At 38.3% G+C, this 16776-nt stretch overlaps 1 protein-coding gene across 1 annotated transcript in view; it reads right to left on the bottom strand.

Annotated features, from left to right (window-relative positions):
* LOC150089496 (dynein beta chain, ciliary-like) overlaps positions 1 to 16776 on the bottom strand; it is a 1205440-nt gene that overhangs the window by 176157 nt on the left and 1012507 nt on the right. The window contains 1 exon segment of the mRNA XM_090390004.1: positions 7115 to 7308. Within this exon segment, the coding sequence (XP_090246130.1) occupies positions 7115 to 7308 (194 nt within the window).

The following is a 16776-nucleotide window of genomic DNA, read 5'->3' as shown; positions in this document are numbered from 1 at the left end:
TATAACCGCCCACCTAGAGTAGTGTTAAACGGAAGGCAAATTCCTTTTGTCCAACATTAAGTACTTGGGGGTGATACTGGATGATAGGATGAGGTTCCATTTACATGTTGCACATTTGAATGACAAAATAAAGAAGTTTATTTACTCAGTTGTACGAATTTCAAGAAGAGAATGGGGTCTTAGTAAAAAAACTATGAGTTTATATTACAAGACGATCTTTTTACCAATTATTGCTTATGCTGCCGATGTATGGATTGCGGATGTGTTCAAGGCCAGAATCCAACGTAAGTTAATGTCGTTGCAACGTTTTATGATACTGACTATTTGTATGCACCACGGACTGTCTCTACGGTGGCACTTCAGGTGATTGCTGGATTGTTACCTCTGGATTTATATGTGGTCTATAGAGGAATGATGTATGCGATGCGGAATGGTATTCCTGCACAATATCTAGGGATGTCATTGAATCTTACAGCTACAGTTAAGGAGGAAAAACTTCGAATTTGGTCGGAATATGGAGAGCACGGTGGAGTTCTTCAGAGGGGGGAGAGATAACCAGGAAGATCATTCCTGTGGCAGATTTTGCCATTACTAAACCGGTGTCATCGTGGTTCTGTCCATCTATGTATACCAGTTTTTTGCTAACAGGTCATGTGTCGATCAGAGATAAACTGTATTCTCGAGGGTTGGAGCCGGATCCATGGTGTTCTTGTGGAGCGGCAGAGACTTGGCAGCATATTTTGTTCTCTTGTCCTTATTATAATGCTGAACGGTGTCTTTTGGGAAAACAGATAGCTAATTTTAATGAAGATAACGTACATAGATTGGTGCAAGGAGTTAACAACTTTCAGGCCTTACAAGAGTATGCAAATGCTGTGTTCCCTAAAAGATCTATCATACGAAACCTCACGGACATTGAATTGGCCGTCTACAACCAGAATCTTCATTGATTGCATCAGGGCTTGGGAGCTTCAGACCTGGAAGCTTTTGGTCGGGTCTGGGGCTCCTGGGCATGGACCACTTAAGTGGTTTTTTTTTTTCTTTTTTTTTTTTTTCGGCTGTTGTTCAGTTCTTGGGTTTGGGCGGCCCAAGGCTGGACAGCTGGCACTCAACAGTCTAGCACTCTCTCTGTTGAGTGTTTAATTGGGCTTTGGCGCTTCAGCTTTTAAAGACAGAACCAGGTCCGGCTCCACGTGCCAGGGACGGGCATCAGATTGCAGTTGAAGAGTTCAGCTGCTTTCTGATGGCAAAGTGACCTGACATAAACAACATACTACACTCACAAACATCTCTCTTATATTTACTTTTATTCTTTCCTATTCAAAATTTCTTGTTTATACACTTAACTTAGCTTAAAATTTTTTTTTTTTTTTTACTTTACTTCTCTTTTCAAAAATATGTTTTGTCTTCTTATTTCTTAGCTATCTTTTTATTTATCAGGTCCACTTTACAGATTTTCTGTTTTAAATGATTTAGGTGGAGATGGGCATTTGCCTGGGAACCACCCTGAACCAGTATACACACACACATCTCCCTATCTTGGAGGCTTGCTAGAGGGATTGTTGGTTGGATTAATCGTGGAAATGTGCTCCTGTTCTTAAGATTATTTAAAGTATTTTAAGCCACCCCCTGCTATAAAATTATGTGCTTCTTAAAGATGAAGTGTTGCTGAGTTGTTGAGTTAAATTTTGGGTGTCAGGATTGTGGGGTTGTGCTGATATCATTGAGTGAAGTGTTCTCTTTCATTATTTGAATACTATACATAGGAATTCATATAGTTAACACTAGAATATATACCGTTGTGAAATTTCCCATAGACTTTTCATAGGAGAAAATGGCTACCTGAGAATTTTTGTTTAAATATATCCATGGAGATGAAAAACACTAACTAGTGCCATCTCAGTAATACATAGTACTGAATATAATATTAAATATAATATAATTCAAAATATACATATTTTGTAGTAGGGTGATTATCTTTCGGGATATTTTGAAGAAGAGAAATCTATCCATCTATAAGATTATTTATTTATGGCTTTTGTTTTTCTTCACTAAAACATACACTCTTAAACATGGATGCGGATTTGGGAAAAACTTTAACTAGACATTCTGACGCAGAGAATTCATCTTCCAGATCAGAGTTAGTGGATTAGGAGAAAGAAATCTGCAGACAATGTAAAACTGTCTAGAGGTAAAAAAATCCCGAAAACCCCTAAAACACCCAGAGTGCTTGTTCCTCGGTTGGACAAAGATAAAGACAAGGATAAAAATCCTCATGTGTGGGTGGAAGAGTCTACCCTATCGATAGAAATGGATGTCAATCTTATTACTTCTACGATTAATACGGATAATCAAAATAGTTCTAGTGGAAATGATGTGGTTCAAGATTCGTCATTTATCGAGGGTTTGGACCTTGGAGGGTTCCTTGAGGCTTCTGCTGTGTATGCAATGGTAGCCAAAATCCGAAAGGCTTTGGGAGAGTTTATGTCAGCTGATTCAAACAAAGTAACAAAGTTGGCCTCAAATCGCATCCATAGTTTGTGGGCAGATTTGGAGGCAGTCACAACAGCTTTATTGATTGACAATGAGCGATTAAAAGCTAAATCAGCGGAACTAGAAATTCGAGCAAATAATTTTGATCAGCCAATGGAGAAACAGGCAGCTCCTCACAGATTATTTGCTGATGCAGTTAGGCAGAATTTGGTCTGTGAGAATTCTAATGGTGATACTATTGTTAGGGAGGCTACTGTGAGGCGCACAATGGGTGTTGCAGCTGCAGATAAGGTTGTGCCTGTGTCCTCGTGGTATTTCGGACCCTAAAAACATTGTTATACTTAGACCTATAGAGAATTCTGCTTTGGCTTCGAGCCAAGACATCAGGAATGCGGTGGCAGATGAAATTAAGAAGGATTATAAGAATATATGAAGATTAAAAATATTCGTCTCCTGAGAAATAAAGGAGTTTTATTAGAAACCACAAACTCAGAAGATGCAACTAGGATAGGGAATGTTTCAGCCTTAAAGGAGGTTGGTCTATCGATCAAGAGGCCTAAAATGTCAGATCCAACAGTGCTTGTATATGGGGTGCCCAAAGAGTTTACAAAGGATGAAATCCTGGAGGATTTATACTATAAAAATTTTAAAGATTATGAATTTACCCAGTATGAGGTAAAAGATGAAGTAACATTCAGATTTAATTCTGGATCTGGAACTAATGCAACTAATTGGGTCATTGGTTTCAGCCCTCGATTATATAAATGCTTGTTTCATAACGAAAGAATTTTCCTTTGATTCGGTTCCCATAGGTTTCTGAAATTCACGGTGGTGAACAAGTGTTTTAGACGTCTGGGTTTTGGACATGGTGCACAGTCATGTTCACACAAGACTGTTTCTTGTGGTCACTGTACTAATGGGGGTCATGTTTTCGCTGAGTGCCTCATAAGGAGGACCCTCCACAATGTATTAATTGTAAGAGAAGAAACAGAGATTGTAATCACTCCGTAAGGGACATCAAGTGTCCTGAGTACATGAGAGCAGTGGAATTAGAAAAACACGCGCATCAATCATGGATAATAACTTCTTCTCTGATTTTATCTCTGGAGCTTGGCAAGGACATAGTGATTTAAAAATTTTGCAAATAAATGGTCAGCGCTGTCGGGCAGTTGCTGATGAAATAAGGGTGATTGCCTTGAAGCATTGTATAGACATTGTTTGTATCCAGGAGCCATTTTATTCCTCACAAGTGGGAGGGGCAGCCCATAAGATTATGGGTTTTCCTTCTTCTACTAGAATAGTAGAAGCTGCTGCTTTTGCAAGAACTGTTCTCAGAGCCTTTGTTTGAGAGGCAAACCTGCCTAAAGCTCAGGAATACTATGTGAACTCTCTACATTGAAATCGCCTTGAGGAACTTCTATAGCCCTACTCTACAAGCTCAGATTCTACTAGGGAAGAAATTAAATCAGACTATATATTTCCTGAACAGTTAGACTACTGGACAGTCTTTACAATTGTATAAAACAGAAATACATGTAACTATTGGTAACAATTGATGTTGCTGTAAAACGACTGTAAATAATTTTCAAATTATGTTGCTAGAACTGATCAGAGAGAGTGGTAAATCTCACTGGAATGTAAATAGTTTAATCAATGTTAACAGTTTATTTCCTTGTTAATGCTAAACTTAATAGGGTAACTGATATATAATGCTATTGAAAACTGCAGTTCTTTAAAAATGTTTGTCTTGGCTGTGTGACTTCAATGGGTTTTTGGAGCTCCAGCCTTGGTTTTTTTTTTTTTTTTTGTGGGCTCTAAGGCTTGGACAGCCTGGGAGTGGAATAGCTGGCACCCACTGGTATTGCACTACCTCCACTGGGTGCGGGATTTTGTACACTTTAGCATGTAAGAGGTTAATAAAAAAAAAGGAAAAAAGGAAGAAGGGGAAAAGAAGGAAAAACTCAGGCCTGGCTACTCGTGCCTGGGGACAGGCACCAGGTAGCAGCTGCCCAGGTGTTGGCTGCTCCTTTGCAGAGGTTCTACATTCAATACAGATCTACTAGGTGGAGATGAGCTATGCCTAGGGGCCACCCTGGGTACCAGAACACACACACACACACACACACACACACACACACACACACACACACACACACACACACACACACACACACACACACACACACACACATGTTTTGTACAGTGTTTCCTCAACTGTATTCCGAACAAAAATATATATGCTAGGATAATTATATATGAGAATGAAAATGTACATAAAATTGTATATAAATTATTGTATATGTTTCTTGAGATTGTACATAATATTTGAGTGTGTAAATAAATGAAAAAAAAAAATGAAATGTCCCTATCTTGAAAAAACATAGATTAGATAAACTTGCATATTCTGTCTTCATTAATAAGGAGTTTGGTGGATAAGCCTCACTTTCGATGGAAAAAGCTTAAAGCTACACAATTACGTTTTGATGGTACTCTGGAAATGAGTAAAAAATTGCCATCAGAAAATGTTGGAAAACGCTCGTGCTCTGCAGGAGTACTAGGTCAACATGGCTGGGTTGGAGATAGGACCCGGTTCCTGACTGGCCACGAGTACATCGAGTTGATCAGGACCTGTATAAATGCCCTTCCGATCCTCTCCAGAACATCTAGAGGATGATCTTCGGATCGTAATTGTAGGGAGGGTTGCCTAGCGGCAGAATCTCTGGCCCATGTTGTGCTCCGCTGTCATCGGTCTCATGATCAGCGGATAAGACGACATGATGCAGTGGTAAAACAGTAAATAATAGATTGGCCGAGCAGGGATGGAGGACTTCTATGCAGCCCAGGTTTACTACAGCTGAGGGGGATCCGCAAGCCTGCACTCAGGGTAATTCAACCTATATCCTAGATGCTCAGATCATAGGAGATGCTTCAATGATTCATAGGATCATTGAAGCATCTCACCGTTTAAAACAAAGGAAATATGATTTACACCTTGATTTAAAAAGATAGGCTGAAACTAATGAAGGCAATAAACCTATCACATTAACCATTACTCTATCCTATCGTGGAATATGGGCTAAATCTTCTGCAAATCTGCTTCTAGGACTTTGGATTAACCAAGTCAGATATAAAAGTGATCTCTGTCAGGGTACTTCAGGGGACCTATGGTTGTTGGCTGTGCCACAAACATAGGACCTCGGTTGTGAGGTGAGGACATCCTATGACAGTATGATAGATGTGGCTTTATTTAGGTCTCGCATCCTAAATGCGATAAATTTGTAAAAAAAAAAAAAAAAAAACTAGAAAAATTGTTAGAGGAGATGGAGAGGTAATACAGGAAGTGAATTGGCTCCCCCCCCCCTTTTTGGCCATGCTGTATAAGCTTGCTTTCTTGCATCTTTGTCACTACTAATACTAACTGTGTTAAAATCTGTTGTCTCCAAAGAATTGTGGGCATATTTTATAACAAATGGCAACAGGAAAATAGCCACTGCTGTCTGATTTTAGTTTACCGAAGTTGAAATTCTCTGAAATTCAGATCCAGAAATTGAATCAAGTGTTATGTAAATAAATGTAGAAGGTAGAATTATTACACACACAAAAAAAGTTACAATGAGGTTTTTTTTTTTTTTTTTTTTTTTTTTTTAATGATTTCATAAACTTTTTATGATTTTTTTTTAGAACAATTTTTGCAGTTTTTTTTATATTCTGATTTGATTTCTGAAAATAATTTCAATTTGTAATGTCCTGCATCCAAGGAAAATAATAACTGACAACTTGATGGCTAAAGCAAACCTTCCTAAAATCCATTATAATCCTATTCTCTTTTTAGTTTTAATTTCTACCTCCTGTTTTAATCATCATTAATTCATGAAAATTTTGCTTTCATACATTTCATTCATAAGTGCTTTTATCAAAAATTTCAAGAGTTGGGAGGTTGTGTTTATATATTGTGGAAGAGTATAAATGAATTCTTTTTTTTTTCCTTTTTTTTTTCATAGTGACAGGTATGCATCATTTATTCTAAAACTTAAAATTTTATTATTAATATAAAATTCTAATAATTCTAATGGTTATAATTCTCTGTTACTGGGAAATTTATTGAAATTTCTTGGAAAATGAGAATAAAAATTTTTTAATGTTTTTCCAGTCAGTGGAAATAGAAATTCCTACTTCACAATCAACTATAATGGAGAGGAGTGTAGGACAAATATTTAAATTATGTTCTATTTCAATAAAAGTAATACAAGGCACATTGTTATATGCTGTAAATGATTATTGTCTCAATGATTTTCATTACATTGAAGAATTCAATCAAAATAAAATGAGACACATGCACTGCATTTGGAATAAATACCATGCCATATTTGCTTAATTCAAAATTTTCAATACTTAAGTTCAATTTAATTATCTCCTGAGCATAAACAATACCAGTTTTAGTCTTGTATATCGCTCTGTTGGATGAATTTTTTTGTAATATTTGTTGTCACATGGCCAGAGTAAAAATAATTTAGGCTTTTATTACTATTTAATTGTCAACACTCCATATACCAGGTAACATTTTAATTATAAGCACCGTATTTTAAATAGGTATTCTTCTTGTTTCAGGAAAGCAACTTACCTCATAGCATATAACATTCTGTCAGGCCTCAAACATCTTAAAATGCACATTCTTTGAAGAGAAGATTTATTTTTCCATTGCTGGGGAAAATTCTCTTTCTCAGGGCATTCACTTTCAACTATTTTTTTCCAGCGTTTTGCATTGCTCACTATTTCTCTGTCTAGACTATGAAATCCATCCATAGATGAAAGAGTCTACAGACATATATTTATTAAATATGTTATAAGAAAAGTTAAAGCAGAAATCTGTATAATTAATTTAGCTTATTAACAAATACTTGAAATTTATAATTTTAAAAAATATAAATTAAAACTACAAATTTTATTTAACAAAAAAAAAGGTAAATATGCACTCAAATAGAATATGGTAATTCATCAAATATTCCATCTGAAATTTTTATTAGAGTGTTTCACTGTAATAAAAATTATAACTGACACACCTGAATGAATTTACACATGCATTCAACCCATTTAAAGCCTTAAACATTTCAATCAGTTCTCCATGCAGATGCATAATTTCCAGATGCTGATATATTCATAATTCATCATTCTCGCTAAGAATACCCATTTTGAGAAATTTGATAGTCTTCCTTTTATCTTTAATTACAGTACCCTGCATTTTGAAAAAAAATTCACTGACGTTTTCTCAGAAAAGAGTGTTCTGAATCATTTTCTGATGCTGATTTCCAAAACAACTTTTGCTGGAAACAAAATTTTTTTTCCAAAAAATTTATGAATGAAAGAAAAATCTAAAAAGACAAAAAAAGACTTTTTATGGAAACAAATGACTGTTTGTTTCCATCATGTCAGTTTTCTTGAAAAATCACAAAAGAAAATTTGAGTTTTCACAAATTTTTATTAATTTTTGACAGAATTTGTGCACTGAAATTATAACAAAATGCTGCTTTTTACCATTTATATTTAAAATACATGTTGATAAAAAGTCCACTGAACACTCACTTCTCATATTAAAAACTGATCTACAATGGATTCAAATTTTCTATGATTTTCTTGCAGATCAGATCCTTCTATTTTAGTCCCTCTCTAGCATCCAGAATAGTCGGCCATCTCTTTGATGACCTGGTGAAACCTCTCAACCTGTTCTTCACTAACACTTCCTAAATTTTCTGGGAAGTAGTCGATGTGGGAGTGAAAAAATTAAGCTTAACACTCATGTTGAGCCCAGCTTCTCAAAGTTTCTCAACACATTTTCAATTATATTCTTGTAGTCTGGATCCTTGTTCTCTAATAAGTTCTCAACAAATTTTTTTCAATTTTTTTCTTTTATTCATAGTTCCCTCAAAATCTCAGTCCCTCATCAGTTTGTGAATTTGAGATCCAACAAATATACATTGTTTAAGCTTCTCTTGGGTGACTGATGGGAATTTAGTACAAAAATAGATGAAGCAGGGACTTTGCTGAGGTAAAGTTTTCACAAACTGTTTCCTCAAACCAAGTTTGATGTGCATGGGTGGAAGGAGAAACATTTTTGGGGTCTACCAGTGATCTATGTTCTTTGATCCAAAAAACAAATTGCCCCTCATTGCTAGACCTTGACATCCCAGTTCTTACTCCTTGTGCAACTGTCCCACACACAAAAAGCAAGGCATTTTTATGTAGCCAGATTGCTGTCCAAGTAACATGCCTATCACTTTAAAATCAGCACAGACTAACCAACCATGTTTTTCATACTTAATATTTGTCAACAACTTCTTCAAGTTCTCATATGTTTCTTTCAAATGAACAGAGTGAGCTACTGGAATTCACCCATAATTATTTCTGTGGCAGAGCAACACACCTTTGAGACTCCTCTTTGACGATTCAATAAAAAGTCTCCACTCTAGGATTGTAACAAATACCTAAATAGTTCATTAAGTAATTTATATTACTACAAAAAACAATAGAATCATCCTCAGAAAAGTAGAGGATTAGTTCTTGTTTTCTGGGTCTGTAATAGGAAGAAAACATTCTATGTGCTAGAAGATTTTTTGAATTAAATACAGAACCAAGGAGTTCTGCAGAGTTCTTCAGATCACCAAGTTCATTCAATGAAAACGGTTTGTGGCTGAACTCAATGTCTCCAGGCATGTAGACTTCAGTTTCATCTTCAACTGCTTTACTTTCAGCACTCTCTGCTGCTACATTCTCCCATATAAGTGGAGGGCATGGAATCAGCAAGTTATCTTCATGTGGGACTGGTCTAATGGCAGATGGAATATTAGGATACACAATGCTCTTCTTACTCTTTCCATTGTATCACTGTACATTAACTAAGCAAAAGTAAGAATCATCAGAGTGATTTTTAGGCTCCCTCCAAATCACGGGAATTGCTGTTGTTGTTTTGGTTTTTAGGAGCATTAGCAACTAAGGCCATATTGCTCCGGGGCTATGTGGTGGTCATTTCCTGACCTTTCTGCATCCTCCGTATTTGGTGGGCACGGGCTCAAATCCCAGTCTAATCAAGAAGCGTGTGCTACGCACTACTGCTCCTGCCCACCTGGCTACAAAGGCGGCACGGGAATTGCAAGCAGCCTCCAATTCTCATGAGACTAAAAGGCTAAAAGTAGCCACAGACAGAAGTGAAGATGATTCTTGCACTACTTCTATTAGAATGAGCAGCAGTCTGGAGGTCGAGGTGCTGGGGGTTTCAGGTTTGATGGCAGTCATTATGAAACAAATAAATACATGAGCTGTGTTAGGTAGCTAAGAATAAGAATAGGTGCATGTATACTTGCATGTAGACCAATGCTAGAAGTATATTAAATAAATTTGATGAATCTGAAGTGCTGGTCAAGACATCAAAGCATATATTGTTGGGATATCAGAGACATGGTGTCACACAGATATTAGGAATGCAGAATTGGAATTTGGGGGGTACAATGTGTACAGAAAGGAAAAAGTGGATAGGAAGGGAGGAGGCGTTATGCTGCTAATTAAGAAAAACATAAAATCTAAGGAAGTGCATCCAAAAGTTCATCCAGTTGATGTAGATAGACAGTGCAATGTTGAGTCAGTTTGGCGTGACATTAGCATTAGTAAAGGTGCATGACACACGAAAGCAAGCTTGTACAGCATCAGCCAAAAAAAAAAAAAAAAATCTTATAATTTCACCCACCCACTTGCTCCAAATATTTGTCTAGTTCTGCCTTGAATCTATTTAAGTTATTAAATTAACTTCTACAATGACAGATGGAAATTTGTTCCAGCAATCAACCATATGCTGACTAAAGGAAAACTTCCGCACATCTATCCTATAACTGTCATCCTCAATTTGAATTTATGCCTTCTCAGATGATTATTCTGAGCAAGAGGAAGAATCTCATCAGCACTGAGCATGCTCAAACCATTCAAGGTTTTATATAACTCAATCAGATCACCTCGCAGGTACCTAGTCTCCAGACAACGTAATTTGCAAAACTTAAGCCTTTCTTCGTAAGAGAAACTCTTTGTTCCATTCACTAATCTTGTTGCTCTTCTCTGCACTCGCTCCAGCAGCAGCACTACATCCTTCCTAAAATGAGGTCTCCAGAACTGTATACAGTACTCAAGTGTTGGCCTGACCATTCCCTTATACAAGGGGATAATCACCTCCTTATCCTTGCTAGAAAAATTCCTGTATAACATTGACAAGACACCATGAGCTACTCTTGCAGACCATCTGCACTGCTCAGAAAACTTTATATCTGCCTACACAATTACCCCAAGGTCCTTTTCATTCTCTACCACGTCGGTGTAGTACCAGCACTGACAGTGGTAGAGACTTACTGCTTCCCATATGCAGTACTTTACATTTGTCCATATTAAACTTCAGTTGCCACCTCTCAGCCCATCTGCTCAACTTTTCTAGATCCTGTTGCAGCAGCATACTGTAATTAGTGTCATTAACAACCCTGCCAACCTTCGTATCGACTGCAAACTTGGACATTAAGCCTGATATACCATCATCAATATCATTAATAAAGCAGAAAATAACAATGGACCCAACATTGAACTCCGAGAGGCTCCACTAATAACATTAATCCATGAAGAGCAGTGTCCATTGATTACCACTCAGTCTTCTCCCACTCAACCATCCCTTTACCCTTTATCCATAGCAGCAATTTGCCTCCAATGTCTTCCACGTACAACAGTATCAAAGGCCTTTCTAAGATCCAAATATATGATAACAAAGTTATTCCCTGCATCCAGTTCCTTTGTGACCACATCATAGTATCCAATCAAATTGTCAGACAAGACTTCTCCTTAACAAAACTGAAGTCTTGTCTAGATGATCCTGCAGTGCTTCTTTAACAAGTGCCTCCATTAATTTCCCTGGAACAGAAGTTAAACTAACAGGTCTGTAATTACTTTTGTCACCTTTTGATCCTCCTTTGTGAAATGGGGTCACATTTACCTATCTCCAGTCCATGGGTACCTCCCCTGGGTCCAAGGAAGCTCTCATAATTATGGCTAAGTACTGGAAAAGCGAAAATATGAGTAGGAATGTGTTATAGGCCTAATGACTCTAACGAGTACAAAGAACAATTGTAGAGAGAAATAGAGAGGGTCAATAAATCAGAATGTCATATAATGGGGGATTTTAACTTCCCAGATATTGACTGGAACTTGTGAGTTATTCACTCGCACATTAGCACGACTTTTGTGGATTTATTGGATGATTGTTTTCTGCAGCAGCATGTTCTGTTTGTCTCCCGAACATGCTGCTGCAGCAGCATGTTCGGGAGACAAACAGAGAGGGTAATACCCTTTGAATTGCATAAAAGTATCGGTAAAGGTTTCCACGTGTTTCAACTCCGCTAACCGTTCGTAATTTTCCCGCCTTTGTGATACGATATACCGTACTAGATAGCGTTAGTTGAACTTCGTTAGCAGTTAAATTGTACGTTTAAATAAATACATATAACGACTTAGATTACAAACGTAATATAATTAATTATATTTAACATAATTAATTATACATATAACCACTTAGGTTACGTAACATAAATAATTAGTAAAAACAAATAATTAATACATAACTTGATACGAAAGTTATATAAAGGAATTTCGCAGATAACACTCGTTACTGAAACGTAAATATTTCGTAGATAACACTCGTTACTGAAACATAAATATAGCGTTATAACTGTGTTTGGATACAAGTTTAGGATTTAATTTTGTACAGAAATTGAAATTTTATTGAAAGTAAATCTAAATCATGACTCAAACCAGAGCAGCAAAGCAAAGGGCTCAAGCTAATGGGAATGCTGTGGCCCAGGGGAGAACTGAGGGGGGCAGTTGTCCTCTGAATCACAGCCTTGTAAGATGCACTATTTGCTTGATGTTTGCGGAGCAGTCAAGTATGGGACATGATACTGCCATGGGGGATGTCCTTGTGTGTGTGCGATGCAAGGAGTGTAAGGAGATAAGGCGACAACTCAGCGTTGTTATGGGCCTATATGAGAGCTTGAAGGATAGGGTGGATGCCCTCGAAGGATTACAAGTGAGGGGCCCATCAGGCTCTCAGCTGCCCACACCAATGCCAGAGCTTGCACTTGGTCATCGTGGAACACAGCGGCAACCCCCAAGGCAGAATGCGCTGGTCCCAAAGGAACTAGTAGTTGTTGGTGACTCTATTGTCAGGGAAACGGGAAACATGCTTTGTAAAAAGGATAGGTGGAATAGGACCAGGGTATGTCTGCCAGGGGCAAAAGTTGATGACGTTGTAGAGCGGATATCATCTTTTAAGGGCACAAAAGGTGATATAGTTGTACACGTTGGCACTAATGACATTAAGAGTAGGAGGCCGGCGGAATTACTTGACAAGTACAGGTCACTGATGAAAAAAAGCCGTGAATTAGGGTTGAAATTGAAAGTGTCTGCAATTCTGCCCAGACACGATAGGAGGGAGTATATGATGAGAGCCCTGTCAATCAATTCGGCCCTGGAAAGATTGTGCAGGGCTCAAGGGGTAGAATTTTTTTCAGCCTGGTCTGTACTTGTTAACAGGAGAGACTGCTTCTACAGGGATGGGATACACTTAAATAGAAAGGGTGCAAGAATGTTTGCTGATGCTATCGAGGCAATGTTAGGTGGGTCGGAAAACTGCTAGATTGGGGGGATACAAGGACTAATAGATTAACAGTAGCCACTGGCAGAGGTGAAAGTGATTCTTGCACTGCTTCTATTGGAATGAGCCGCAGCCTGGAAAATAAGATGCAGGATATTTCAGAGACTGCTGGGAATCATTGGGGTACAAGTAAACACATGGGTTGTGTTAGGGTAGCTAAGAAAAAGAACAGGTGCATGTATACTTGTGTGTACACCAATGCTAGGAGTTTAGTAAATAAATTTGATGAATTTGAGGTATTGCTCAAAACATCAAAGGCAGATATTGTGGGGATTTCAGAGACGTGGTGTCACACAGATATAAGAAATGCAGAACTGGAATTTGGGGAGTACAATGTCTACAGAAAGGATAGACAGGATAGGAAGGGAGGAGGGGTTATGCTATTAGTTAAAAAACACATAAAATCCAAGGAAGTGAAGCCAGTCGACACCGCTGGACAGTGCAGTGTCGAGTCAGTTTGGTGTGACATAAGCATTGGGAGATCAAAATTGAGAGTAGGAGTGTGCTATAGGCCTAATGACTCTGATGAGTATAATAAGAAACTGTTCGGAGAAATAGAGTGGGCCAGTAAATCAGAGAGTCTTATAATGGGGGATTTTAATTTCCCAGATATTGACTGGAATTTGGGGGCTGGTCACTCACACAGTAGCAAGGCTTTTGTGGATTTATTGGATGATTGTTTTCTACATCAGCATGTTCGGGAGGCAACTAGAGGGAGTAATACTCTTGATTTGATTATCAGTAGTGATTCTTCATGCATTAAGAATCTGCAGATAAATGAACCACTTGGTGGCAGTGATCACAGTGTGCTGAAGTGGGAGTTACTCAAAGAGGTAACTACCATTAGGGGTAAAGGGAAGGGGTATTGCTTTCGTAAAGGCGACTACAATGGACTGAGACAGTATTTAAACTCTATAGAGTGGGATCAACTGATGATATTGCCAACAGCAAATTCAAAATGGGAAGCATTCAAAGAACGTATCGTGGAAGCTACTAGGCTTTACATACCAACTAAGAAATATTGTTCAAGGTTTAGGCCTAAATGGTTGTCAGATGAACTAATGAGGCATATGGCAGAGAAGAAAAATGCATGGGATACATACAAATTAACACATGACACGGACGCCTATGATAGATACAAGTTGATCTGTAACCAAGTTACAAAGGAGGTTAGGCAGGCGAAGGCAGATTACGAGAGATCCTTGGCAAGGGATGCGAAGAAAAACAGCAAAGAGTTCTTTACTTATGTAAACTCTAGAAGGAAGGGGATGAATCAGATTGGTCCACTTGAGATCGATGGGTCAACTGTTGATGACCCTGCTCGGGTAGCTAACAAACTAAATGAATATTTTGCATCGACATTCACACATGAGGAGTTATTCAGCGAGGGGAATGCCAGAGGTGTATTCAACTCTAGCAGTAAGCTAGAGAATCTTGTAATAACTGAGAGCAAAGTGGAGGAGAAATTGTTGAAGATAAACACAAGAAAGGCACCTGGGGTGGATGGGATCTATCCAGTTATATTAAAGGAGGCAGCAAAGGAGGTAAGCAAACCCTTAGCCATAATTATGAGAGCTTCCTTGGACTCAGGGGAGGTACCCATTGACTGGAGATGTGCAAATGTGACCCCAATTCACAAAGGGGGATCAAAGGCTGACACAAGTAATTATAGACCTGTGAGTTTAACTTCTGTTCCCGGAAAATTAATGGAGGCACTGGTGAAAGAAGCACTGCAGGATCATCTAGACAAGACTTCAGTTATAGCTAGGACACAGCATGGTTTTGTTAAGGGGAAGTCTTGCCTGACCAATTTGATTGGATACTATGATGCAGTCACAAAAGAACTGGATGCAGGGAATAACTTTGATATTATATACTTGGATCTTAGAAAGGCTTTTGATACTGTTGCACATGGAAGACTGCTGCACAAATTGGAGCAGTGTGGCATTGGAGGCAAGTTGCTGCTATGGATAAAGGGGTGGTTGAGGAGGAGAAGACAGAGAGTGGTAATCAATGGACACTGCTCATCGTGGACTAATGTTATTAGTGGAGTCCCTCAGGGTTCAGTATTGGGGCCTTTATTGTTTTCTGTATTTATAAATGATATTGATGATGGTATATCAGGCTTAATGTCCAAGTTTGCAGACGATACGAAGGTTGGCAGGGATGTCAAGGACACTACTGACACTATGCTGCTGCAACAGGATTTGGAAAGGTTGAGCAGATGGGCTTCGAGGTGGCAAATGAAGTTTAACATTGACAAATGTAAAGTACTACATATGGGAAACAGCAACCCCAGAGCAACGTATCAACTCTGTGGTACTACACTGACAGTGGTAGAGAATGAAAGGGACCTGGGGGTGGTGGTGCAGGCAGATATGAAGTTCTCTGAGCAGTGCAGACGAGCTGCAAGAGTAGCTCATGGTGTATTGTCAATGATATATAGGAATTTTTCTAGCAGGGATAAGGAGGTGATTATTCCCTTGTATAAGGCAATGGTCAGGCCACACCTAGAGTACTGTATACAGGCCTGGAGGCCTCATTTCAGGAAGGATGTAGAGCTGCTGGAACGAGTACAGAGAAGGGCAACTAGATTGGTGAATGGGACAAAGGGGTTCTCTTACGAAGAAAGGCTTAAGTTTTGCAAATTACAGTGTCTGGAAACTAGGCACCAGCGGGGTGATCTGATAGAGGTGTACAAAGCTTTGAATGGTTTGAGCATGCTCAATGCTGATGGGATTCTTCCTCTAGCTCAGAAAAATCACCTGAGAGGGCATAAATTCAAATTGAGGAAAGACAGATGTAGGATAGATGTGCGGAAATTTGCCTTTAGCCAGCGGGTGGTTGGTGGGTGGAACAGACTTCCATCCCTTGTCGTGGAAGTTGATAGCCTAAATAAGTTTAAGGCTCAGCTGGACAGGTATTTCGAACGAACAGAGGGGTGAAGTGGAAGTGGTTATTTTTATTTATTTATGTTACTTTTTTTTTTTTTTTTTTTTTTTTTGGCTGATGCTGCATAAGCTTGCTTTCTTGCATCAAATGCCTCTACTAATGCTAATGCTAATGCTAATGCTGGCTATCAGCAGTGATTATTCATGTATTAGGAATTTGCAGATAAAGGAACCACTAGGTGGCAGTGATCACAATGTACTGATGTGGGATTTACTTAAAAATATAATTACCATTGGAGTAAAGGGAAGGTTTTCGCTTCCATAAAGGTGACCACAATGGTCTCAAACAGTTTTTAAATTTTGTACAGTGGGACCAACAGATGATGTTACCAACAGCAAAGCATTCGAAAAATTAATTGTGGAAGCTACTAGGCTTTTCATACCAATTAAGAAATATTGTTCAAGGTTTAGGCCAAAAGGGATGTCAGATGAACTAATGAGACTCGTGGCAGGGAAGAAAAATGCATGGGATGCATATAAATTATCAGGCGACACAGAAGCCTATGGCAGATATAATTTAGTCTGTAATCAAGTCACAAAGAAGATTAGGCTAGCAAAAGCAGATTATGAGAAATCTTTTGGAAAGGATGCTAAGAAAAACAG

The sequence above is a fragment of the Mastigoproctus giganteus genome, chromosome 2, assembly GCF_048544385.1.
Source record: "Mastigoproctus giganteus isolate SK-2022 chromosome 2, ASM4854438v1, whole genome shotgun sequence".
NCBI classification, from domain to species: domain Eukaryota; kingdom Metazoa; phylum Arthropoda; class Arachnida; order Uropygi; family Thelyphonidae; genus Mastigoproctus; species Mastigoproctus giganteus.
The sequence above is the reverse complement of the archived record's forward strand: the minus strand, read 5'-3'. Positions and strand labels throughout refer to the sequence as shown.